Raw genomic sequence first — 27,961 nt, forward strand, 5'->3', positions numbered from 1 at the left:
ACCTTGTGCTTGGCCTTGTTGAACCTCAATAGTCTCACGTGGGCCCACTTCTCAAGCCTGTCTTGATAACTTTGGATGACATTTCTTCCTACTGTCATGTCAGCTGCACCACTCAGTTTGAAATCATCATCAAACTTGCTGAAGATGCACTCAATCCCACTGTCTGTGTCATTGGTAAGGGTATTAGAGAGCACTGGCCTCATGATGGACCCCTGGCAAACACCACTTGTCACCAGCCTCCATCTGAGCATAGTGCTGTTGTCCACAGCCCTCTGACTGTGGTCAACCAATATGTAATAGCTGTTGTAGACCCAGCTTTTGTTGATTTTTATAATCTTCCAAATATGACTTTGCTCATCTGATGACTATAGCAGTGAGGATTTTAGTGGGAAGCAGCATAATATGAGCTTAACTTTTTTTTTTTTTTTCACTGAGTAATTCCAATCTGCAAAAACTAGGGAAGATCAAGAGTGAGAAGAGGACAGTCGTTATGTGAGGCAGGTGGAGCACACCACAGGGAGTCACCAGAGGTTTTGTAGTTGGATAAGATTGACTTCCCATAGGGCATAGTATCAGACAAGCAATACTGACTGAAGCAGGTATGTCTTTTTCTACTCAGAATGTTTCTGTACGGTGTACTTCCTTTCTTCCCTCCTTCTTTGTATAAACATAGCCCTCAGCAAGTAAAGCATTGATGTTAAATGTGGGACAGAGGTCCCTTGATTCGCTCAGCCTGGAGAAGAGGATACTGAGGGTTTACCTTATGGTGGCCTACAGCTCCTCACAAGGGGAGAAGAGAGTAGTGTGATCTCTGCCCTCTGTTGACAACAACAGAACCTAAGGGAATGGCATGGAGTTGCATGGAGGGGAAGAGGGAGGGTCAGTTTGGTTGCTAAGAAATGGTTCGTCACCAGGGAGTGATTGGACCCAGGAGCAAGCTTACCAGGGCAGTGGTCAGGACACCAAGTGTCAGAGTTCAAGAAGTGTTTGGAGAATGCTCTCAGAAACATAGTCTGATTTTTGTGTGGTCCTGTGAGGAAACAGTGGATTCAATGAAACTTGCAGGTCTCTTCCAACTCAGGATATTCTGCAGTTCTATTTATCTGCTAAGATTCATTGGATAGACAGATTTCACCTTGAAAGCAGAAAAATATATAGTCAGCATGCTGTTGAAAGATACAGAACTTCATGTTTACCATGTGAGAAGTGAACAAGAGCTTGGTTTTGTTATGTCCCTTCTTTAGGCAGGGAGTTGCACTTCTAGTCTGTCAGTCTTCTAAAGGAGCTGTTGGTATAGACCAGTAGTGAGTGTCTAACCTTCTGGCTTGTCTGGGCTGCATTGAATGACGAGAAGTTGTCTTGGGCCACATATATGTAATTCACTGTGAAGGTAATGCCTCCTATGTATTTCCATAACTACAACAGATACGATGAGCACAGTAACGTTGATAGAGCATATTCTCAGCTACAAAATGCTGTTTTTCAACACAGCCACCACAATTAGCTATGCACTTTCTCCAGCAACGAACCAGAGCCTGCATACTATACTTGTAAAAATATGCACCAGCAGAAGTGACCAGGTGCCACCACTGCCTCAGTGTGCTCACATCCATTGTTTGGTGTCCATAAACATTTAGCAAATATCATTGAATGCAGTTTTTTTTGCATGGAAGAATTTGGTGAGATACTTCTGCTTTGTATGTACTTCCATATCAGGCAACATTTTGTCAGACTGCTCTCTGCTGCCCTTAGTCACACAGCAACAAAATGTGATAGAATATTTGCAGGAAGGTCCAGCCTCTACTATACTATAGTATAGGAGTCAAATTCTAAACTACTTTACTATCCATGAAAGGCAGGACTTCTAGATCATGCATTTTCTAGATCTGATTGCATTTTCTTTGTGTACTTTAAATGCCTATTATATATAGCTCACTGCTCACTTAAATGGTTAATGTAGAGTCCAAATGCTGCTAAAGTTCGCTTGTTATTCAAGTTGAATTCTTTGTTCTCCTCTCACATATAGACACTTGCTCTTCCAATTTAGATAATCTAAATGTATAAAAAAATATAGGGTGTGTAGAATATTTCAAACTGTTTGCTTCTTTCATAAGTTCTTAATATCTACTAGGTTTATTGTGTTGCTTATTAGTGTAGTTAGGCTGATGTCAAATAAGGTACTGTTGTTCAGGTTTTTTAACCTGCTGGCAGTTTTAGGGTAACAATGAAACACTAAATACCACAAAACCTAGCTGCCAGTTTTCAGGTCATGAAATATGTTAGAGATGCCAGTTTCAGATAGTATCTTTTCTGTCATGGCATTTGGTACTACTGGGCCTGGGCACATATAATAAGCACACATATTAATTGGCTCCTGTGTAGAGAAGACCAAACAGCTTGCAGTCATGGACTGCTTGTACAAAGCGGCTCTTTCCCTCAGAGAAGTTTCAGGTTATAATGTGCTTTTCAGCAGGAGCCATACCACAGCAAAACCAGGGTTTCTATTGTTGATATTTCCTTCTCTAACTGAAATGGCATGATTCAGCTACTGGAAAGTTGAATTTCAGCTGTCTTTCTTCACCCATTCTTCTTCAGAATGGAATCAAAATGGTACATAATCAGTGTAACGCTATAATGTGATGGAAAACACAGCAGTAAGTGGGGTTACAGAGTCTCAGACTGCAGCAAGTGAGGATAAAGCCAAGTGCAGCTGCTGTAGATACAGAAACAAAGGAAAAAAAGCTGCTTACCTTCAGAAGGTCTCAGGCAGGCAGGAATCTCCAGCAAAATATCACTGCTTCTATTGCCAACCCTTAAATAAGATCTGGGAGGGGGTGGATCCTGGCTCCACCCCTTCCAGTTACTCAGGTGCATTGCAAGCATCTAAGCTTTCCTGGGTTGGCCCCGCTTTCTCACCAGGTGCTCAATCACAGTTTTAGGCCATGACTTGCATTTCCACTACAGTCTAAATAGTTTGTGGTTGTTCGACATTCTGGTTAACACGCAGGCTAAATTTGATAATTTTGTATCAGCGGAGGAAGTACTGGTCAGGATTATCTCTCAATCTTACAAAGCATAAATGTATGTGACACTTAAGTAAATAAATAGTCTGCTGGTAGTCTGGCTCTCGTCTTGTCTGTACTCTTATTCCTGTGGATGATCCTGCTTGGATGGCACTGTGTAATGATAGCAGGAGGGCTAATGAAGGCAAATACAGAAGAGTTTTTCATTGCTTCCCTCTGTTGTCTGATTGTCCTTGAAAAGGTGAAAGATTTTCTATATAGCATTTCAGTATAGGGAACCAAATTCACATGGTAGAGTTTTTCATCTAATGTGAGGAAACATGGCTGACTAGCATGTCCGAAGGATTTACAGCATCGTGCTTAGCTTTGGTCAACTGAAAAGTCAGACAGGAAGATTTCTTGAAAGTACTGGTGTTGCTTTTACATTACCATGGTCCAGTGCAGATCCGCTAACCTCAAAATTCTGTTTTGTGTTAGGATACCCATCTACTCAAATGAAAGCAGTGTCACATATTGTTTTCTTTTCTGGATTTTAAATTCAAGAATAACAGAGAAGAAAATGTTACCTAGTAGTTAATTTTATATGTTGGCTTGTGTGCTTGTTTATAATTCCATATGAAAGTTTTTCTGTCCTTTCACATTGAAACTCCAAGTGTGCTTCATTTTCCTAACAGCAGTGAGAGCTTATGAAAAATCAAGCATGAAAGGGGTTGAGAAACTCTCAATCGACTGTCTTATCCTTAGGTATGGCATTTTTTTCGTAAATATTCTTTCAAAATTTCTGTACACAGGTGTTTGACCTCATGTGCAGCAGTTGGAATTTACACATTATACATCATAAACTTCAGCAAACATCTTCATTCATCTGTAGAGAAATCCTATTGCATGGGGAATTGCTTGTTTTATTTTTCTTATCCTGATAATTTGTTGGTTAAAGGAGTATTTTTGGTCCTTTGCATGTACTGATTTCAATATCAACAACAGACAAGTCATAGTATCTAATCATTAAAAATAAAAAAAATTGTTCTTTAACTATTAACAAAAATGTATTAAACTTATCACTTAACTTCTAGTGTATAGGTATTTTCAGAGATGGAAACTTGGAAGTGTGTCACGTGCCAAAGGCTTTTCCAACTGGTCCACTTTTCTTGTTACAAACCGATCAGTTAATTACCACTGTGGGTATAATTTCTAAATAGTGCTTTTTTTAAAATGTCACTGCCTACAGAAAAGTCTTCCTAGCTCTCACTTTTAGATAAAATGTGCTTTTTGACTTTAGTGTCATTTCAAGTGTATTGCTGTTGAAATGTGTTAGGTTCTCTGTGGATTTTCTGATTCCAGGGTTGCCACAGATGTAGATGAAGCTCTTGGTTACATTTGACAAAATCATGTCTGTTCTTAAATTGTAATGGTCTGTTTTTCTTTTTATGAAACAATTAATGGGTAGGTAAGTTCTTAATAGATTTCTGCAAAATATAAGTGTTCTTATAAATAAGCATTAAAAACCCTTTGTAAGTAGAACCACTCATTTTATTCTTACTGTACTGTGCTTGGAGCATAGTATAAATATTTAACCTTAAATGTTTTTGTAAGAAACAGAATTACATTAATTTTCATCATAAAATCATAGAATCATTTGAGTTGGAAGGGACCTTTAAAGATCATCTAGTCTCGCCCCCTTGTAGTGAACAGGGACATCTACTCTAGATAGGTTGCTCAGAGCCTGGCCCAGCCTGACACTGAATGTCTCCAGGAGCAGGGCATCCGCCACTTGTCTGGGCAAACTGTTCCAGATCTTCACAACCCTTATCATAAAAAACATATTTCTTATATCCAATGTAAAGCTCCCTTCTTTTAGTTTGAAACATTCTCCCTTGTCCTGTCACAGCACACCTTCTAAGGAATCTGCTTCCTTCTTTTCTGTCAGTCCCTCTGTATATATTGAAAGGCCACACGCAGTCTCCCTTTTTTCCATGAGAGCCTTTCCTTTTTCAGGCTGAGCAGCCCCAGCTCTCACAGCCTGTGCTCATGGGGCAGGTGTTCCATCCCTTGGATCATTTTTGTAATCCTCTGGATTTGCTTTAACAAGTTTGTGCCTCTCCTCTACTGAAGAGTGCACATTTGGATGCATTATGCCACTTGAGGTCTCAACAGCACGGAGAATAGGAGCAGAATCACCTCCCTCATCCTGCTGACCATGCTTGCTTTGAAGGATACATTTGGCTTTCTGTGCTTCAAGGGCATGTTGCTGACTCATGTCCAGCTTACCATCCAGCAGTACCCCCAGTTTCTTTTTGCAGGCCTGTGCTTGATCTTTTCATCCCCCAGTTTGTACTGATTGGGGGGCTGCCATGGTCCAGGTGCAAGACCTTGAACATGGATATGTTGAACTTCATGAGGTTCTTCTGGACCCACTGTTTGAGCCTGTCTAGTTCTCTTTGGATGGCATCCCATCTCTTAGGTCATGGAGGACCATGTCAAAGGCCTTACTGAAAACCACATAGATTACTTCAGTTTTTCTACCCTCCATTTCAGGACTTGTCTTGATGAATCCATGCTAGTTGTCTGGTATAGAATCATAGAATCCTCAGAGCTGGAAGGCACCTCTGAAGGCCGTCTGATCCAACTCCGCTGCAATGAACAGAGACGTACGCAGATAAATCAGTTTGCCCAGTTCCTTATCCAGCCTTGCCTTGCCTTGAGAGTGGCTTGGTGACTACATCAGCGAATTCCCTCAGGACTCTGGGACGCATCTCATAGGGACCCATGGACTTGTGGGTCTTCAGGTTCCTCAGGTGGTCACAAAGTGGTTTTTGCTTACAGCAGGAGGGACGTTGCCACCCCAGTCCTCTCCTACCAAGCCACACGTCTGAGGGCTGTGTGACAAGCAGTTACTGCAGAAGACCAAGGCAAAAAAGAAGAGTTATTAAGTACGTCAGCCTTCTCCTTCTCTGTTGTTACTGGCTTGCCTGTGTCACTCACTGGCGGAGGGGGAGATGGAGGAGAGGTGGTATGCCCTCCTGGACTGTCCTTTTCTGGCAGAGATGCCTGTAAGAAGCCCTTCTTGTTCTTCTTGGCATCCCTTGCAGAGTGTAGCTCAAGCTAGGCCCTGGCTTTCCTGACCCCAACCCTACAGCCTAGCAGATTCCTCATGCTCTTCCCACAGTACCTGACCCTGTTTCCACTCCCTGTGCATTTTCTTCTTGCTCTTTAGCAGATCTGTTTCAGCAATGCTTGCCTCTTGCTTTGTATTCCTGATTTGCTACACCTGGAGATGGAGTGCTTTTGCACCCTGAGGAAAAGCTTCCTTAAGATCTACTAGTTCTTCTCTGCACCCTTGCCCATGAGGACAGTTTTCAAAAATATTTTGTTGACTAACAGCTTGAAGAGCTGGAAGTTAGCATTCCTAAAATTTAGTGTCCTAATTTTACTCTTTGCCTACATCATATCCCTCAGGAGCATGAGCTTAACAATAGAATGGTCACTTATAGCCCAGGCAGCCTCCAATCCTGATGTCACCAATCAGTTCATTTGCACTGGTGAGCAACAGGTCCAGTATTGCATTCCCCCTGATGGGGCCATCTATATCAAGTCCTCCAGCAGGATGAGCACTTGTGATCACAATGCCTCCTGTAGCTGGAGGTAGAAGGGCCTCCCTGTCTTTCGTGTGCCTTAGCATAGCTTCCAAGATGATCTGTTCCGTGATCTTCTCTGACACAGAGGAGAGGATTACAGGTCTGCAGTTGTTTTCATGGTAGTGCTTTCAAATTGAAAATGTCTTCAGAATGTTTTTTGTATGTTAATTAAATGTAAACATTGATGAAGCATGTGTTTTTTCTGGGAAACAAATTTTAATTCTTCATTTTCAACGTTTCATATATATTGTTGTTGAGTGTATGTTTGTTATTCCTTTTAGTATTGAAGTATATTTTAAATATTACACGTGTGATAAAGCATGCAGACAATCCAAACTGTTTGAGCAAAGGAGACAATCCTGTGGCAGAATGTTTGGTTTGTAATTTGTGATGCTCTGACTGTCTGCTGTGTATTTTGTGTTCAATTTTTTTGTTTATTGAGAATAATTAATTAAAGATGTATTTCACTGTAATGAGGAATGGTGGCTGCAGTGTGAAAGATCCAAGAAAACATGATAGGTGGTTCTAGACAGTGGGCAGTGAGGAGGAGTATGGAAGGATGTTACTTCTGGGATCAAAAAAAAAACCACAGACACTTCAGTGAAGCCTTCCTGATTGAAAGCCTAGTGTTTCCTTGTACCACCAACAGGAGAAGTAAATGATTCTTTGTTGTGCATTTAGACTATCAAGTAGAAATGAATGAGCTAGTAATTACCTGATATACCTTCAGAGCTAGCATGGCTGGTAGGTTCCTACCATTCTTGCTCTGAATGGAGTGCATGGTAGATTACTCTGAATGTCCTAACAGTTCTCCAAATTAGTGTAAAAAATTTGTGAAAACATAAACATTTAATGAAAACAGCAAAAGAGGGAACTTTATTTCTTCTTGATGTGTGAGTGGCATGTTATGTAATCATCAAGAACTTTGTTGTAAATTGTGATGTAAATAGAAATATGAAAGAAGACTGTGCTATTGGTTTTACCAACTACTAAAATACAGACTGCGGCTCGTGTCATGGGACCTCCATTGAAACCAGATCCTTCTGTGCCTGATTTCCTCATGAACTTATAGCCAAGTGAGGAGATGAACCGTGATAGCTGATACCCAGCTATTCAGAAAACTCTGCCTGATTCCCTGGAGATTTTCTAAGTACAAAATGTTAACAGGAAGGAGAAATGGCAAGTGAAACTTCAGTTTAAAAAAAATTGTTATGGGAATTAGAAACTAATTTCAGAGAAACATGATTTTGTTTCTCTGAACCATTGTGGCCTTCTGTCCCTACTTGATTTTAATCAATAAGCCTTGCCTTGTTAGTACCGTAGCAAAACTTGAAACGTAGCCAGGATGATAGTAAGGCTGTGTATTGGTGGGAGATTTGTAAAAACTGGTCACAGAAGTTCGCAGTTCTGCTGTCAACTTCACTTGAAATTTTCACTTTTCACTTGAAATTCACATGCTGTGCAAAAACAAAGCCTTCTGTCTTCTGAAGGCAGTTGCTCGTTTTCCACTGCATAACATATGCTTCAGAAGGAATTATGAAGAGAAGTATCCTTCAGATGCCAGCAGTTAACAAAATGTGTTTTGTTGGTATTTCACTTACCAATAAAGTCTAACTCCACAGAAGAGCTGAATTTGACCTAAGTGTCTGTGAAGGTTCGCCTGAACATAGTCTGACTGATGGCTGTGCAAATCTAGGGTAGCTAGGGAAGAGGAGACTGAGGGGAGGCCTACAGCTTTCTCATGAGGGGAGCAGAAGTACAGGCACTGATCTCTGCTCTCTGGTGACAGCAAGTGGACCCGAGGGAATGGCATGGAGCTCCACCAGGGGAGGATCAAGTTGGTGTTAGGAAAAGGTTCTTCATCAGAGCTTGGTCAGACACTGGAACAAACCTCTCCAGGTCACAGCATCAAGGAGTTTAAGGAGCTGACAGAGTTCAAGAAGCTCTTAGACGTGGGGTTTGAATTTGGGTGGTTCTCTGGGGAGCTAGCAGTTGAACTCGATAGTCCTTATGGGTCCCTTCCAACTCAGGATATTCTTTGATTCTATTATGTTGAATTTGCAGAGAATTTAGTTCTGCATAAACAATGCCATAAATATTAGCAGTACTACAGTGTGGTATGATGTAATATCATACCTTCCAAGCTTTTACATAATGCCTTGTCCCTTTCCTTCTCTTTCCTTCCTTTATCTCTCCACAGTGCTGCATACCCAAGGTCCTATTGATGGCAGTCTATATGCAAAAGTAAGAAAGAAGAGCTCTTCAGACGGCAGTATCCCTGGTGTTGCTCAAGGTATTCCTGTGACCAGCAGTCCTGATCACAGAGATCATACCCTGTCTGTCAGCAGTGATTCAGGGCATTCAACAGCTTCCATCAGGACAGACAAAACTGAAGAGCGCGTTATGACAGGAGTCAAACGGGTTCTGAGCCCACAGGAGAAGGCAGAACTGGACAAACTACTTAGTGGCTTTGGTTTGGAGGACTCTATCATCACTACCAGAAGTGTGACTGATGCTGGAAGCAAGTACAGTGGGACTCACCACATAGTACCGGCTCAGGTTCATGTGAATGGGGACACCAAACTGAAGGACAGGGAAACTGATATTCTGGATGATGAAATGCCTAACCATGATCTTCACAGTGTAGACAGCATTGGGACTTTGTCTTCTTCAGAAGGGCAGCACTCCACCCATCTAGGTAACTTGAGTTGCCCCAAGAGCAGTCAGAACTCGCTTCTCTCAGATGGCTTTGGAAGTAACACAGGGGAAGACCATCACAATGCCATTGCCCCAGACCTGGGAATTGGTGTGGATCCCCTCTATGAAAGATCATTTGGTAACACTGAGCCGAAGTCATCTCAGCAATTGCAAAGGAATCCTTGTGTCTCACCCCAGCCTCAAGCCTATGACCCAGGTAACTACTCTACTCACACCTGGGTTTGCCAGCAGCAGATGGTCACTGCTCACCAGTATGGTTTTGTGTCACAGAATGAAATGAAGGTTGGCATTCATAAGACTGTGGAGAATTTAGGCATCGTCCAGAGTCAATCCCAGCTCCCAGACATGCTGACACATGGCTCCAGCAGTAAAGATGCTGTTCAGAGAGGACTAAGAAGCATACCAGGCATTGCTGAAGGTGCAGAACCTGCAGACGATGAGAGTTTTAAGACAGAGCTAGTGTCTCAGAGGGACACAAATAGCCAGGATCTTGGACCAAATGCAGGGGACTTGCCAGCTTCTCCAACTTTGGATATTGATCAGTCCATTGAACAACTGAACAGACTGATCTTGGAATTAGACCCTACATTTGAACCTATCCCAACGCGCATTAACACTGTCACCAGGGACACAAATCAAGCAAATGGCTTCACTGGCCATAACACAGATGTGGAAGAGCTTGTCATGAGCCCTGGCACCCGTGAGAAATTAGAGGTCACAAACAGGAATGCCTTCCAAAATGGTAAGCTGTTGTAGTACTGCTTGAATACTTTCTAAAGTGGTTTTCCCAGCACTTCTGTGCTCTTGACATGGTGCAGCAGGACCTCAGATCAAGAATTAAACTTTTGGGGTGATTGTCAAAGGATTATTTCGGATATCCTCTTTTTTTTTTTAGCAGTCTCATAAATTATGGAATCATGCTAATTGCACATTACTAAATGCCTTTGAATACTTATTTTTTAAAATAACTGTTCAACAAATTCTAACCTGTTACAGATCATCTGTAGTGATTTTCTGCTGCTCTAAGTTTACATGAAGGGGAGAATTCCTACATATATTCCTATAAGTCCTACATTACTATTGAGACATTTTTAGAAGACACATGTAGTGAAATGTTTTATGATTTTGTGATAATTATTATTTCCACTGAAAGTACGATAATAAGATCTGAGTTTATTTTCTCTTAAATATTGTATAATATTCTTCTTCTAAACTTCTGTGCAATATATTCATAAATGCAGTAACATTTGCCAGTGAGATACCTTAAAGCACATATTTTTCTGAGGTTATTTCTAGAAATTGGAAGTCACAGTGTTTGCTTGTTATCTGCTATTTCTGTTTAAGTCAACTGAAACCTTTCATTAATGCTGTGTTAACAACACAAGCTGCTTCTGCTTTTGAGAGTGATAGAATCGTTGAATATCCTTAATTTGAAGGGACCCATAATGATCATGTTCAACCCCTGGCTCCACACAGGACTACCCAAAAATCAGGCCATATGTCTAACAGCATTGTCCAGATACTTTTTAAAATCTGTCAGCTTGGTGCTGTGACCTGGGGAAGCTGTTCCAGTGCCCAGAAAGCCTCTCAGTGAAGAACCTTTTCCTGATATCCAACCTGAACCTCTTCTGTCACAGCTTCATGCCATTCCCTCATGTTCCATCACTTGAATGCTAGAGGAAGATCAGCACCTGCCTCTCTACTCCTCCTTGTGAGGAAGCTGTAGGCTGTAATGAGGTCTCCCCTCAGTCTCCCCTTCCTAGGCTGAACAAACCAAGCTACTCCTCAAGAAGTTTCCTCCTGTAGACCCTTCACCACCTTTGTAACCCTCTTGGACACTCCCTAATAGTCTTATGTCCTTTTTGTACTGTGGCACCCAAAAATTCACAAACTGAGCTCCAGCCACACAAGTTTCTCCCAAGAAAGGCAAACAGCACCCTGCAGTCTTCCCATGTTGCCTGATTGTGCTTCCAGAGGCCTGGAATATCCCTGTTCAGCCCCACTGGCCTTCTGCCCCACCTGCTTGACTTCCGACATTTTGGAATTGCCTGTTCCTGTGCTCTCAGGAGGTTGTACTTAAAGAGTGACTGGCAGTGATGGATCCCAATGCATTCAAAATCAGTTTACCAACGGACCTTACTAACTAGTTCCCTGAGCAGTCTGTAATCTGCTCTCTCCATATCCAGGGTTGAGGTTTTGGTTTCAAATTCAACTACTTCATGGTCACTATGACCAAGCTGGCCACTGAGTGCTACTTTGCCCACACGACCTCTGTTCACAAGCAGTAGGTCTAGGAGGGCACCTTTCCTTGTAGCTAGAGATGGAGCATTACAGACAGAATACAGCCCCAATCCTGTTACCCTGTGCAAGGAGGCAAAAGAGATTGAATGGTAGGGGAAGGTGTTTTCAGTTCACTTTGAGTTCTCACTGCTCTAGCCTGTTATTACTGGGCAATAAAAAATCTATGCAGAGTCTTTTCATCATGTTTTGTCCATGACGATTGGTGAGTGATCTTTCTCTGTCCTTATCTCAAACCACGAGCCTTTCTTCTTAGCATTTTCTCTCCCTGTTCCTTTATGGAGGGGGAGTGAAAAATGGCATTGTGGTACTTAAGCTGCCCTTTGTTAAAGCACCACAATCCTCTGTACTCACTGGGATAAATGGCAAATGTTAAACACTTAGGATTAAAAAATAATAGATGAAAACGTAACTCGCTGTGTTTAGTAAATTCAAAAGTGTATTCCTGCCTGCATGTGTCATCTGAAATCTGGAAAGAAAACTCTCTAACTCCAGCGTGGAATTAGAAAGCAGCATTCCTTTATTCCTCATGATGCATACAGGGTGAGCTGACAAGCAAGCACACAGTCTCAAAATTCAGGTTCTACATTTGAACAGTTAGTACATACATATGCAGTACATTGGCATACATATTCATTCTTTTTCAAGGACTCAGATATGTGCTAATGTCCCTTTGGCAGGCTTAGTGGTATTTAGGGTGGTTGAGTGCCCACCTACTTCTTTCCCTTTTTTCACCATCAACTTAATCACTGAAACCTGTGACCTACTTCCATCCACTTTTTCCCAGTTTGGAAGATGTCCATCGTTTATTAGGCCATAGTGAACTGCTTTTAAAAACATGGCATGTTGAACTCGATGAAAATGTCCTTGCACCTTTAGAGGCAAAAGATAAAAGTATTCTATTATGTTAGGAAGACTATTACCCACTAAAACTGAAATGGAAAGTTTTAGAACTATCACTTATGGGTTCCTTTTGCTAAACTAATATATTGGTTCTTAAACTAATGAACTAATCCCTATTACTAAACAAACCAATCTCTGTCACATGAGAGCAAGCTAATTGACAATGTCATGGATACTTCCTCTCCAGAAATGTTAACTGCTTTCCCTCCACGGTGGAAAGCTGGAATATAGGTTTAGCCAATTTTTATCCCCTGTGCCTAAACATGTATGAAGAAAAGCTGAAGTACTCAGCATGCTTCCTATGAAAGACTATAATTATGCTATACTTAAAGAAAAGAATCATGTAGTTTAAGCCAAATAATCCTGTAAAATAATAATACCTTGTTGTTTGCTACCAGTCTGTGGTAAAATAGCCCAGGGTTAATGGATGTGATTTACCTTACTTTGGAGTAGACTAACAGAGAACTAAGGTAAGGCAAGAGAGCCACTAAAGCAGTTAATTATCTGTTCACACTAGTGCAGGAAGAGGAGGTACAGTTATTAGTACAAATAAATGCTGGCTGCCATGAGGATGAAGGATAAGTAGAACAGCAGTTTTTCACCAGATAGTAGTAATCAGTCTTACACTGTCATGTAGTAGGGAATGAGCTCTATTCCCTGTGACTCAGTGGTTGACCTAAGGATTATGTCAAGATAATTAATTAACCAGCTGCTACCCATTCTGAGTAAGGCAAAAACAATACTTTGCTTGTACATCATTGTCAAACATTAGGTATTTTTTTTCAAAATCAAAGATATTTTTCTTGCTGAGGTACTTTCTTCCAAATACATTTAAGAAAGATTGAGAATTTAAAGATACTGCAGATGAAACTCAGCCAGGTTCTTTTTCTTACTTCAGGTCTTTGAAGCGGCGTTCCTATTGACCTAGGAATCTGAAAATTGGAACATAATCAGTATTTAATATATAAGAGTTGGAATGGTTGTTTGTCTTAATCTTGTAAGTCATGTAGGTTTGTTTTCAGATGTAAAACAGCTCTCTGATAAATGGCGGATTGCTGCAACTCCCTGTATAGAGGAGGAGGTGCAGCTTAGCTTAAACATTTTGAAATAGATTCTAATTTGTATTTATGAACAAGCAGTTTGTTTGCTAGAATAAATGGAGTGCAGGAATCAGTTTGCAGCGGGAGCACTTGTAGAAGGAGATGCAAAGGAAGTCCAGCACCTTTTTTGCTTGGAATCAGGAGACTAGCAGCATGGATCTTGTGGATCCAAAAAGGACAAATTCCTGGTTGTAGAGCTCTGAAAGGAATCAAAGTAGGGATCTGGCAAAATAACAAGTAGGGGTGAGAAGTTTATCCCTTATATGCTAATAAACTTGATGAAATATAAAGGGGACTGTTTTCATGTTCAGCCATCAGCTGAAGGGACCTAATATTGCCTATTTCATGCAATAAAGTACTTTGTTAGCACTGTCTGGCAAATAGTGATAGGACAAAAGGGAATAGTTTTAAACTAAAAGAGAGGAAAATTTTTCACGCAGAGTGTGGTGAGGGGCTGGAACAGCTTGCCTAGAAAAGTCGCAGTTGCCTCAACCCTGGAGGTGCTCGAGGCCAGGTTGGATGGGCCCTTGGCAACCTGATGTAGTGCCTGCTTTCATACAGTCATAGAATTGTTTGAGTTAGAAGGGACCTTTAAAGGTCATCTATTTCAACTCCACTGCAATGAACAACATGTTCATCTGCAGCTAGACCAGATTTCTTAGAACCTGCTTCGGCCTGACCTTGAATGTCTCCAGGGATGGTTCATCCATAACCTCTCTGGGCAAACTGTTCCAATGCTTCACAACCCTTGTTGTAAAAGAAATTTTTCTTACATCCAATCTGAATCTCCCTTTTTTTAGTTTGAAACCATTCTCTCTTGTCCTGTCACAATAGACTCTGCTAAAATGTGGCCCCTTTCCTGTAGCCCCCCTTTATATATTGAATGGCCACGTTCAGGTCTCCCCAGAGCCCTTTCTTCTTCAGACTGAACAGCCCCAGCTCTCACTGCCTGCCCTCATAGAGGAGGCATTCTATCCCTTGGATAATTTTTGTAATCCTCCTCTGGATGTGCTCCAACAAGTTCGTGCCTCTCCATTACTGAGGACTCCACATTTGGATGCATTACTCCATTTGAGGTCTTAACAGTGCAGAGAAGAGGAGCAGAGTCACCTCCCTTGATCTTCTGGACACATTTCTTTTAATGCAGCCTAGGATACAGTTAGCTTTCTGGGCTGCAAGGGCACGTTGCTGGCTCCAGCTTGTCATCCACCAATACAAGTCCTGTTTGGCTTGTACTGTTAGTGGAGGCTGCCATGATCCACATGCAAAACCTTGTGCTTGGCTTTGTTGAACCTCATGAGGTTCTTCCAGACCCACTGCTTAAGCCTATCTAGGTCTCTCTGAATGACATCCCATCCCTCAGGCATGTTGATCACACAGCACTGCTTGGTGTCATCCAAAGACTTGCTAAGGGTGCACTCCAGCCCACTGTCAATGTCCTTGATGAAGATATTAAAGAGCATTTTCCCAGTCCTGACTCTTGAGGGACACTCATCACTGATCTCTATGAGGACATTCAGCCATTGACCATCATTCTCTGAGTATGATTTCTTAACCAGTCCTTCATCCACTGAAGTGTCCACCCTTCAAATCCATACCTTTCCAATTTGGAGAGAAGGATATTAAGGGAGACCGTGTCAAAGGCCATAGTAAAGTCTGGATAAATGACATCAGTGTCTCTTCCCTTGTTCATTGGTGCAGTTAGACCATCATACTACCTGTGCGACCTACTGTAGGGAACCTGCTTTGGCAGGGGGGTTGAACTCGATGATCTCTGGAGGTCCCTTCCAACCCCTACAATTCTGTGATTCTGTGAAGCCATGCTGGTTGTCTCGTATTCCCTCCCTCTCTTCCATGTGCTTTAGCATAGCTGCCAGGGGACATGTTCCATGATCTTCCCCAACACAGAAATGAGGTTGACAAGTTGACAGTTCCCTGAGCTGTCCTTTCTGCTCTTCTTAAAAATAATGTGACGTTGCCTTTTTTCCAGTCACCAGAGAGTTCACCTGACTGCCACAACTTTTCAAATATCCTTGAGAGGGGTTGGCAGCCCTGCCCAAGGCATGAGAGTTGGAACTAGATAATCTTTAAGGTCCCATCCAACCCTATGGCTGATTAATCAAAAACTTCTATCAAAAATAAATCATTTTGTTTCAGGCGAATATGCATTTGGTTACCCTTTCTTCACAACATTTTCTTCAAGTTTTGTCTTACTGCCTTTGAAGTAGCTATTTTTCAATTTTTAATAGCGATTGTAAAGCTGATTCTAAATTATTAAAATGGATTTGTTTTAATGGTTTAAGCCTAGAACTGTCTTGAAAACTAGATCAGTAAGTACCTTCTATCTTACACTTCATATAAGATAAATGGTACCCAAGAAGGAAAGTAATATTGATTTGGGTAGTGTTCTGATAACATCTTTTTTATACATGGAGTAATCTTTAAACTCTGCCCTATTAAAATTTAACTTAAGGACTTCATTTTTTTCCTGTTGAATTGTTAATCCTCCTTTTTTATTGAATCACCACATTTCCTAGTAATGGGACACAGTTATGCAAATCTTCCTAAATATCCTTAAAGGCAGCAGCATCTAGAATTTGTGCAGTTTGACATAGTTTTCCTCAAAGTCATGACTTTTATGTCTATGCTAAGGTCTGTGAAAGGGGCACTGAAAAGAAACTTAGTGGGAGTTTTCAGAGCACCTTTCTAGAGAAAAAGGCATAGTTTTATTGATCTGAGTTGAACTGATAGCACCTCCTTTATATTGTGCTAACCTCTCACATACATTGAAGTTATAATGAGAAGCTCACTTGGAATGTATCTGCTTTGTCTTTTCAGTGCTCTTTGTGAGACATGATTGCATACAGGAATGATTTTCAAGTCATCAGCAGAATGTTATTTGTTGTGGGTATCATTTTTTAAATCTGATAAGTCACATCAGGTGATTGATTTATGGAGTAAATATCCTAGTAAGCTCTGCTTTTGCTTCTGGTTCTGATTTTTAGTTACAAAATTATAAATTAAAAAAAAAAAAAAAGATTGTTAATAAAGCAGTATCAGCTAATGAATAGCTAATACAGGAGTATTTTGGCCTGAAGTGAAGATCACATTTAAATTTTCCTTAACGTTGTTGTAAGAATCTTGACAGATTTTCAATATCTACTGAAGATCTCTGCTGATTTCCAAAAGATAGTCTAAACAAAAGCATGTTTGGTCTTACTCTTGAATGTGAAAGTCTTACAGCGATGGTTCCAGTCTGAAGTACATTCTTGCTGATTTGATATCATCTGGCATTGTCTGATCTGCTCTCCAGCTGATTGGAGGCAGTATCATCAAATACAACTGCTTCATAATGTGATCTGTGTTATGGAATCAGAGTGTGATTCAGATTGAAAAGGACCTTGGGAGGTCATTGGATCCAACCTCCTTCTAAAAACAGATTCAATTAAATAAAGTTGCCCAGGGTTGTGTCCAGTCAGGTTTTTAAATCCTCCAATACTGCAGATTCACAGTGCTTCCAGATACCTATTCCAGGAGATGATCTGTCTCCCCATGTTGCTTTTTATACTGTTATCTGGTTAGAATGTATATTGCTTCCTCTTGTCCTATTGCTGTACATCTCTGAGAAGAGTCTGACTCTACAATCCCTCCTTGTGGGCAGGTGAAGATGGCAATGAGGTGCGTTTTACCTTCCGTTACTTAGACTGAGCGATCTGGGTCTCTCTTCTCATATTCTGTACTCCAGCCTCTAGCCATTTTGTGCTGTCCATCAGTGACAGGTTAACTCCAGTTTTTCAGCATCTTTACATGTACGTTGTTGCCCCAAACAAGATGCAGTGCTCCAGATGCGGCTTCCCAAGTACTGAGGGATGTGATCACTTCTTTTGACCTCATAACTATGTCTTGGTACTTGTACTTAACCTGGAAGGTAGCCAAGAGCCACACAGCTATTCATTCATTCCTTCTTTTCAGTGGGAGGGAGGAGAGAAGTGGGGGGGAGGTAAGGAAAGTAGAACTTGTAGGTTGAGATAGAAAGTATTTACTCACACAGAAAATGAAGAAGTGATGGCAATGAATATATACATACATATTTTACACCCAGCTAGTCCCTGAGAAGCAGAAGCCCCTCCAGCCAACTCTCCCCCAGTTTTATGTTTTTATGTGATGTCATATGGTATGGAATATCCCTTTGGCCACCTTAGGTCATTTGTCCTGGTTCTGTCCCCTCCCAGCTTCTTGTGCACCTCTAGTCACCTTGCTGACAGGATGGTACAAGAAGCTGAGACATCGTTGCCTCTGTGGAGCACTGCTCAGCAGCAACTAAAAAATTGCTGTGTTATCTACACTGTTTTTCTTCTCAAGCCTAAACACACTAAGAGATGAAAATCAACTCTGTCACAGCTGAAACCAGGACTCCACTACATTTCAATATGCAGTATTTAGTATTCAACTGTGGCCTTTTGCCACTACCACAACTGTGGCAGTGCCTAGGTTCTTTCCTGCATAGTTGCTTTCTGCACATTTACAAGCCTGTACTGTTTCATAGAACTCCTCCATCCCAGTACTATGTAAAAAAAGTGGTATGTCTCAGAGAATCATGGATAAGATAAAAATATCTAGCTTTTTCTAGCAGTGGGTTATTACAAGGCAAGATGTATGTATTAGTATCTGCTGGGAAAAAGATATGGTGAGCTACAAGCAATCCAGGAGACTCTGGAGTCTATTGATGGTAACCTTATGGTTCAGGTATTGGACATACCGACAAGAAGTGAAGTATTTCTGGACCTTGTGCTCACCACTGTGGAGGAGATGGTTAAAGAGGTTAAGTTTGGGGCAGCCTGGGCTGCAGCGACCATGTCCTGGTTGAGTTCATAATCTCAAGGAATGTGAGCCTGGCGAAGAGTGGAGTCACTGAACTTTGGGAGAGTGAACTTCAGGCTGCTTCAGACTTCAAGGAATTGTTGGAAGAGTTCTCCTGGGAAACTGTCTTTAGGGACAAAAGATCAGAACAGAGATGGTAGCACTTTAAGAAGGTGTTTCTGAGAGCACAAGAGCTTTTCGTCCCCCAGAATAAGAAACTGGGCAGAGGAGGCAAGAAACCAGCATGGGTGAGCAAGGACCTGCTAGTTAAAGCTGAAGAAAAAGAAGGAAAAGTGTAAGCAGTGGAAGCGGGGATGGGTGACCTGGGAGGAATACAGAATAGGCAGAGATGGAATCAAGAAAGCCGAGGCCTGAATGGAATTTAACTTGACAAAGGATGTAAAAAAGTTTCTTTAGGTACATTGGTCACAAGAGACCAGCTAAGGAGAGTGTTCTCCATCTGATAAATGATAAGGGTAAACTGGCCTCCTCAGATGTGGAAAATGCTGAGCAACTTAATGCATTCTTTGCCTCAGTCTTCCCTGCCTGTCAGTCTTCCCAAGTGTCTTGTGTCCATAAACTTCCACGTGGAGGTTGAGATCCAGTGTAAGAGCAGAGTGAGTCCAAGATCACTTCACAAGGCTGAATGTGTGCAAGGCTATTGGGCAGGACTGTGTGCATCTCAGGTTTCCGAAGGAGTTGGCTGATGTGCTTGCCAAGCTGCTCTCCATTGTTTTTGAAAAGTTGCAGCTGTCAGGTGAAGTCCCCAGCAGCTGGAGGAAGGAAAACATCAGTCCCATTTTTGAGAAAGAGAGAAAAGAAGACCTGGGAAACTACAGACTGGTGAGCCTCACCTCTGCCTTGAAAGATCATGGAACAAATCCTCTGGAAGAGATGCTTAGGCTCATGCAAGATGAGGAGGTGATCTGAGATAGCCAACATGGCAGATCATGCCTCATCAGTGATGGCCTTCTATGATGGAGTGATGGCATTGATGAACCAAGGAAGAACAACTGATGTCATCTCCAAATTGGAGAGATACAGATTTGAGTGGTAGACTATTCAGTGAATAAGAATTTAGATAGTCATAGCCAATGGGACTTTTGAAATATGGAGTATATGTTGTATCCATACAGTAATCTTGACTGCTAGATAAGTTCTAGATCCTTTTGTTCGTTATAGGCAAGAATTTCTTCTATTTGTGCTGTAAGATCAGTTAAGGTAGTTTGGTACATTCTGGAGGCCTTACAGTTTACCTGACTGTACGAGGTTATATTTAGTCATTCTTAAGCAATATAGAATATGGAACTCTTTTAAACCTGTGCTAGCAGTTCTAAAATGTGAGGTCATTCAAGGTATGTAACTACAGCTAATGTTTTTTGACCAGCGTGTGCAAATTATGCATATAACATATGCAAATGTTTTGATTTTACAGCTCAAATCTTTGACTACTTTGTGTATACTGTGCTAATGCATGTAGCCACAGCAAAATGTTATTTGATAACCAAGTGAATGAATTTTGTACAGAGACATGTTATGATTGAATTACAATATGGAGCAGAATGTCTAAAAACTATATTTTTGTGGGATTTTCAGGTAGATTTTTTTTGAACATAGAATTCTCAGCCTAGTATAACTAAAACAGATAGAATTCATCTTGCTGCAGCTTGGTAGGGACTAGAAATGAAGGGGAACACTTACTGTTGACTTGTTCTTCAGAAAAAAAGAAGTGTGACATTTCTGTGGAAATTTTCTCAAAGCGTCTGTTTGTAGGTGTGGATGACTAAGTAAAAAATGTTGCTAATGATAACGTTGTAGCTGGTGACATTTCTTAATTCTGAATTGACTTTCAACATGAATACTGCTTTATGCCCCCTGAATAACTTGGATTGTTCTGCTGGCTCAGCTCACTCTCTTTTGTACTCCATTCTTCAGACTCCAAAAGGCTGCAGCTTATGTGTGTAATTACATGAAATTATAAAACCTAATATGTAATTTCCTTAATCGTGGTTATTTTCTATGTCATAAAAAGTGTATAGTGAGCTCGGCTTGTAAGGGCCAGGGTCTGTGTTAGCTAAAAAGCTGGTCATTCTGGGAAAATGCAATGGGAAAACAGTATTCTTACTGCTGAAACCTATTGTGTGTTAGAGGTTGGAAATAAAGGTTTTCTGTTTGACTGCCCAGGGCAACCTCCATTGACAGGCTCTGCCATTGTCATTAGGAGTAACTTTCAAAAATGAGCATCAGCAAAGCATGCAGCTCCACTCCACTGGAACTAAGTGTACTGCAGATACATTCCGACTTCTAAGAGCAAAGCTAAATGTCAATGGCTTTTTGTTTTGTTTTTGTTTTTCACACCTACGTGGCTTTCTAAAGCAGGTGTGCAACCAGTTATTTCATGAGTGTTTGGAACAGAATTGCTGAAGGCATAATGAGAGGCATTTATGTTAACAATTACAACTGAAAAAACACATTATTAATTGGTTTATGTGTTTGTTTTTCAACAACAGGTTCAAAAGATAATGAAGCAGTGGTGGGAAGAAACAGAAAGTTAAGTGTTGGACAGTATGACAATGATTTCCCTGGGCAGTCACTTTATAGCGGGGGTGGATGGATGAAGTCTCTTGTTCCAGACCAGGCTGTAAATCCAGGATCACTGATCCCCGTGGGGGAGACCAAAGAGGTAAACAATGTCGAATTCTGCAAGAAATGTTCATTGAAATGAATGGCCAGCAGGGAGTCCTCTGTTCATGTTTGGTGTCTAAAATCACTGTGAAGCAATTTGCCAGTTGCACTGTGGCAGTAAGAAGAGTTATCATGAAATGCAGTTCAGTGTTTAAGTTGACCATCTCTTGTCCTGTTATTTGTTTGCGCGGTTTGAACATTTCAAGAGTTCTTTGCTGGAGCAATAGATGAGATTATATGAAACCTTCTGTAGTCTGATGAAAAATGTCCCATTATGTTATAGGACTAAGCTAAAATTTTAACACTGTTTTTTTTGCGTTTTTTTCTGCCCTTTATAGATGTCTGTGGCATGTTATCAAGATGAAATATACGGAGGAATCCTCTCCCTAGCCAGAAATGGAAATGAGGATGCCCCATCCACACCAGCTTTTCCACTGCCACCAGAGACACCATATGGTAAGGAAGTGCTTTCTTCTATTTCTTTCTTTATTTTAATAATACAATTAACATTTTACCTATTACTGAAAAGAAATTATATTTTTCCTTCTGTCTTAGTGAGAACACCTCCACTGTACCATCAGCAGATTTCCTCCAGCCAGAAGGTCATCAGCCCCCCTGGCCTGTACAAAACCAGTCCTGGTAAGGGTCTCATACTACATAATAATTTTAAACAGAACTGTGTATGAAGGCAACTAACATGATACTGATTATTCCTTTATGTTAGGAAAATTTCTGCTCCAATAGGCTTGTTCAATCATCTTTCTCCCAAAAAGAAACAGAGGAAAGTCTTCAGCTTTCATTATTCAAATAAAGGGAGAGTCTACTGGAGCATACCCCTATGGGGTCTCTCAAAGTACAGGGGGACACAGCCCCTGGACACTTCCATCCACTTTTCCCAGTTTGGAAGATTTCAATTGTTTATTAGGCTACAGTGAACCACTTTTTAAAAACAATGTATGTGGAACCCGAGGAAAATATCCTCTTTTGAGACAAAAGATAAAAGTATTCTGTTGTGACTCAAGTATTTCTTGTGAGGCAAAATCATTGAGGCAGAAGATAAAAGTATTCTGTTATGTCCCCAGTGCGAAATTATTAAGGAAAACCAAGACTGTTCACTGACTGAAGCTGAAATGGAAATTTTTAGAACTATCATGTATGGATTCCTCTTGCTGAACTAACATATTGGTTCTTAAACTAATGAACTAATCCCTATTGCTAAGCAAACCAACCTATATCAATACAATTGAAAAGAATAATACATGTGTTTATATACTATATTCAGGAACTCAAATGACATCCAGTCCTTATGCATACCAAACATGTCTTCTTTAAGACATCATCATCTGCGTCAGCTAGAGGTGGCAGAATTCCTTTTCAGAGCTGTGTTCTCTTTCAGAAATCAGCGAGTTTAGTCTTTTTCAGTCTGTGTTCAGGAATGCAGTTATTTCTTATAAGTGCTGCTGTTACAGTGGCTTGCTTGCTGTAGTTGTTCAATTTTGTATTTCCTTTCTTTACATAGCATGCAAGTAATACAGCACTTGTGTTTATTCTGAGATATCTTCTGAAAGATACTTTGTCTTGAGACAAACTTGAACAGTCTACAAATTGGCTTGCTTTATAATGCCCAGATACAGCTCTTAGGGTAACACAACAGCCCTTGTATATCTCATGGAAGAATCCTACACATCAGTGAAGGAACAAAAGCACATTTTAAAGCTTATAAAGGCTCTCTTGTCTCAGGCAGGATACAGCTAATTGAAGTTCCTTTGTATATAGAAGCAACAAACAAAACCATAGCAAGCTGCTTGACAGAGTACTGAACTCTGGCTAACCATCTCTCCCATTTTCAGAGTCTTTCTGCCTTCCACCCCTCAGACTGAATATGAGAGTCTGCCTCTTGCCTGTAGCCTTGGCCGAAGCTTAAACAGAGCTTTGCAGAAAATTCTTTTGCAGAAATTTTTGCACTCACACGAGGGACCACCTTACAGCAGAATTCATAAATCTGTAGAACAAAGGAAGATTATCTGTAATTCTTTACCCATATACTCATAAAGAGCAGATATAACATCATGTTTTTCCATATTATCTGAAAAGCCTAAATATATTGGTATTGTTGAAGCAGTACATATGGTGCAATGACAGCACTGTTGCTTGTATGAGGAATCTCAAAGCCTTCAAGTTTGTGTCAGGCTCTGCCTTTTCATACCTGTCGTGGAGCTTAGCTCAGATACCATACGTGAAGCTGGTACTACGCACATGAACTGCATCTTTGCTAAAAGTTGTCAGATGGTCTTATTTTCTCCTCATTCTGTCACAGAGTTTTTCAAGACCAGGCACTGATGTGTATCCACTGTTTTCCTAACACAGGTCACATTTTTGTCTAGTAGACACACTGATACTCTAAATTCCGCCCTGCTGACTAACATAAGCTTATTCTGTTACACCACCCAGTGTGATGTTTACTCATGAACCTTTTGGAAGGTAAAACAGCAAGCTAATTAAGCTATCCCTATTACTGTAGGAGTGTTAGGTTGAGTGTAATTTTATACTGTTATTCCATGATTATCATTTCTTCCAGTCAGTAAGTTGCAAGGGAAATGAAACATGCTCTTTAATTATTTGACAGAAAAGTTGAGTTCTGAATTGAAAACTTCTGCTGAGTGTAACCAGGGCTAATGGCATAGGAAGGAACAAGAACGATATTAATATGTGAGAGGGAAAAATCACAGGTCATGATGTGCAAAAACTTTCTCCACAATATAAAAATGTTTTGAAGTAATATTTATTTATTCTATCTTCCTTTCTTCTGTTCCACTGTTTAGATTAGGTATACAGTCAAAACAAAATGAAGTCCACACTGAGACAGGCATGGAACTTTTTCATACGTGTGTTTCTTTGGTTGGAACATCAGTGCATCTGCTTCAGTGAATGCCTTGGTGCAACATCTGTCCTCCTGCACACAGAGGAGAATTTTGGTTTTTGCTTCTGTTTGTTTTCCTTCTTTTCCTTTATTTTTTTCAATTTTTTTAAATATTAATGTTATTTACAAACAATAAAAATTAAAAGTACAGATAAGAAGCTAATGATGCATACTGCAAGGCACAGAGACAAGGTCTGCAATGTTTTTCATTGTCCTGCAAATGACATTGACATGTTTACCTCATGGTTAACTGCACTGCTTATCTCACCTCCACAATATTTTTATAATGAAATGGTAGTGTTTCTTAGATACTGTAAAATCTTATCGTTTACTAATTTACTAATCATAATAATTTACTAATCATTTACTTGTCCTTTACTGGCTTAAAGGTCCAAGTAAGATAGGACTCAATTATCCTGTTTGGATGCTACTGGCATGAATTCAATCAGATCGTTCAGAAAAACCACAAGGAATGCTATAATGTGGGCCTGTCCAGGTAGCATGTGGTCTGGAACTGCTCGTCATGTGGCCTCACTCCCTACTGCAGAGTCATCATGGCAGCAGCTCTTCTCTGCCAAGCAGCCTAGCCTGGCCGCAGGCGCACACCCATCACTCAGCACCAAACCATTGGTGTGCAACTGGCACTGTCTCAGATGAAACCAGAGCAAGGGGAGGGCACAGTGCACTTCTGACTCCATCTCTCGCACCTGCTGCACACACTCAGTCCCAATGAAACCCACGTGTATTATATTATAGGTGCTTCTGCCACTTGTTGAGTGAAACTCAGCAATTACTGATTTTCTAACCCACCTAATGTCTCAAAAGAAAACAGGACTCAAAAAGCAACAAAAAAATCATGGGCGAAGGAAAAGTGTTCAGTGAAAAATGGACAGATGAGTACTTTTCTGTTGAGACAGATAATATGGCACTGTGCTTAATTTGTAAGGAAATCACATCAGTTCTCAACAGTTAAAAACTGAAGAGACTTTATATGCAAAAGGCACTGCCAAATTTTTCTTTCCAAGAGTGGTCAGGCACTGTAATGGCCTGCCCAAGGAGGTGGTGGAGTCACCATCTCTAGTGGTGTTCAAGAGGTGTCTGGATGAGGAGCTACAAGATATGGTTTAGTAGCTTGGGGGTTAGTGATGGTGATAGGACAGTTGGACTAGATGATCTTGTAAGTCCTTTCCAACCTTGGGATTCTAACTTGCCATTTCTATTAGAGGTACTGATAATAAATGTAACATCACTGAAGAAATAATTTCTTTGGTGCCATTAAAAGGCACAACTAAATCCCTTGGTTTGCACAAAGCAGCAGAAATTACAAGAAAGCAGTTCTCTTCGTCAGCATACCTGCACAGCTACTGATGGTGCCCTGGTGAGGGCTGGTAAAAAAAGAAGTGCTCAGACATTTATAGAAAATGATCAACTTATGATGTTTGATATAATATCACTGCATCATACACCATGAAAATGAATGTGCTTTAAAAATGGATGGTGTCGTGCATATCATCACAAAGCTGTGGATTCCATATGGCCTGAGGCACTGAATCCTTGCCAGTTCCAGGAGTTCCTCAGAAGTAAGGGTGTCAATTTTGGGGACACCATTTACTTCTCTTTAGTAAGGTGGCTAAGTCGGTGTAAAATGCAAAGATGATTTTAGGATTTGCGAAATAAAATCAAGTCCCCTTATGGAATCAAAAGGAAACTTGTGACAGAACTTGGAGATGAAAAATGGCTCACGGCTTTAGCATTTTTGGTGAATTTGAATGTTCATTTAAGCCATTTAAACTTGTATCTCTTCAAGGAGAAAAATCAACTTATCTGTGCCATGTTTCAAACAACTACAGAATTCAAAATGCAACTTAAATTATGGTAATCTCTAGTTATGGCAAATTATTTTATGCACATTAATACATCACCTAAACACAGTCCTTGACAGTGAAAAAGATTCAGCTTTGCTTTCCGTTTTGTTTCAGGAATTTGAGGATTAGGTTGGCGATTGCCAAAAACGGCATCATTTTTTGGTTTATTTGCAATTCTGCTTTTAATTGACATAATTAAGTTACCTGTAAATTTTGAAATGGAGTGTATTGAGTTGCAATTGGATATTCAATGCAAAGAAAAAATTCATCACATCTCTTTACTAGACTTTCACCTATCCTACTAGAAAAAAATATGCCTGACTTCACAGTTACTCCTTATGCACATCATTGCTTTTTGGTAGTGCATACAGATAATATGCACAAGTTACATATGTGTGTTGGAGGAGAAATAGCTTGCTGGAAGGTAAGAAGGAGTAAAGTCGGGTAGCTGATGCTGAGGAATGTGGTGAAGGTATGTTAAAAAAAGCAATTTCAATAAGCCGAGTAAACTTTTTCTCTCCCTCAAGAAAAGCAGAAACTCTGAATGTGGCACAAATAAAGCTGAATAAATGATGGCAAAAAGAAGTTGTTCCAGGAGCTGTCTGTGCAGAGTGCAGTGAATAGTTGTAGCTCTGGTTTCCTAAGATGGGATGCCTGAGGTGATGGATTTATTCTATACTTAGTTACATCAAAAGATTATCCAAAAGTGACAAAAATATTTTGAATTCTGCAAAATGTTGGGGATGCTTTAAAGATAGTTTGAGATTATACATCAGTTGTGGCTTTTTTTTTTTTCCCCAGTGTTGTTATTTTGCTTCTTTTTCATATCTGCTCATAAGAGTGTACAATTAATACCTTTCATTCTATGTTTTTGAAGGGTGCCCGCTAGTTAAACGTTTCTGTAAACTGACTTTACCCCCAAATGGGAGATGATTCACTCACAGAGTTAATAAAACCACCTACCATTAGGGCATGCATGAACTGTGCTTTTTAGTGAAACCTCAGATCTGCATAACTAAGAGGGACCTTCTCCTGCACTCACTTCCTTTGAACTGATAACAAGTTCGAGTTCAAAATCGTCCATGGAACTGCAAAGTATAACTTCAGTGAAAAGTTCCTGCTGTACTAAGACTTATTTATTTTTCTTCCTATTTATTTCTATGCCTGAAGTGCAGCCTAGTGATTAACATACCCTGCCTGCGTCCAACTGCCACAAATATTTTGGCAGTTAATTTCTTAGAGGAATGCTTGAAAAAGAAGGCAAAGTTTAGGAAAACGTTATGAAACAGAACAGGAAATGTTGAATATTTTCAAAATATGTCCTTTACATGCAATATTTGTTTTAGAAATTTCGTTCTAGTTTAAAATGTTCCCTTCCAAGGAGCACAGCATATAACCAGCGTTTCTTGGATCATTGCTAAGCACCAGAGGCAGCTTACCAAGTAGGCACACAAGGGCTTGTACATACCTGTGTGTCAGAGAACTGTTTGGTCAAACTTGGAGTATTCTGGAAATTCCAGGTTGAACTACATTTGAGAAAAAAAGCAGTTCAGAGAAGGTCTCCATGGATAGGCAAAAAGAATAGCAGGTATCAGTGTCCTAGTGCTGTGAATGTCGCAGTTCTGGCACCTTAGTGCCCAGTCTGCCTAGTGCTGAAGGTTGTAAATTCAGTGGGCAACAAAATGGCAACCAGCAAAGTAAATACTGTGACTCAAATGCAGTGATAGCTTTGTTGCAGTGGGCACTGAGGTTTTTCACTGTCATGCTCTTGAAAACACTGCATTTACATATATGATTGTATTCTGCATTCTTACACCTGCTGGATCTAAATCTTGGCCTTTTTCTAAGTAACATCTAGAAAAGCAGGAGCTTTTCCCATGCAAATAAATGGCCAGTGTGAGCACTCGTGTCATGTGAAGGGTCCAAGAGAGGTCTCCCTCTTCAGCATGATTAT

The 27,961-nt window shown here is 40.5% G+C and overlaps 1 protein-coding gene across 7 annotated transcripts in view; it reads left to right on the top strand.

Moving 5' to 3' along the window:
- The window catches only part of TNS3 (tensin 3), a 216,469-nt gene that overhangs the window by 149,923 nt on the left and 38,585 nt on the right, over positions 1-27,961 (top strand). For all 7 annotated transcript variants that reach the window (XM_048940293.1, XM_048940294.1, XM_048940295.1 and 4 more), the window contains 4 exons: positions 8,859-10,118; positions 21,048-21,220; positions 21,561-21,678; positions 21,778-21,861. In XM_048940293.1, the coding sequence (XP_048796250.1) occupies positions 8,859-10,118; positions 21,048-21,220; positions 21,561-21,678; positions 21,778-21,861 (1,635 nt within the window). The remainder of the gene's footprint in view (positions 1-8,858; positions 10,119-21,047; positions 21,221-21,560; positions 21,679-21,777; positions 21,862-27,961) is intronic.

Source organism: Lagopus muta, chromosome 3 (genome assembly GCF_023343835.1).
Source record: "Lagopus muta isolate bLagMut1 chromosome 3, bLagMut1 primary, whole genome shotgun sequence".
Classification (NCBI taxonomy): domain Eukaryota; kingdom Metazoa; phylum Chordata; class Aves; order Galliformes; family Phasianidae; genus Lagopus; species Lagopus muta.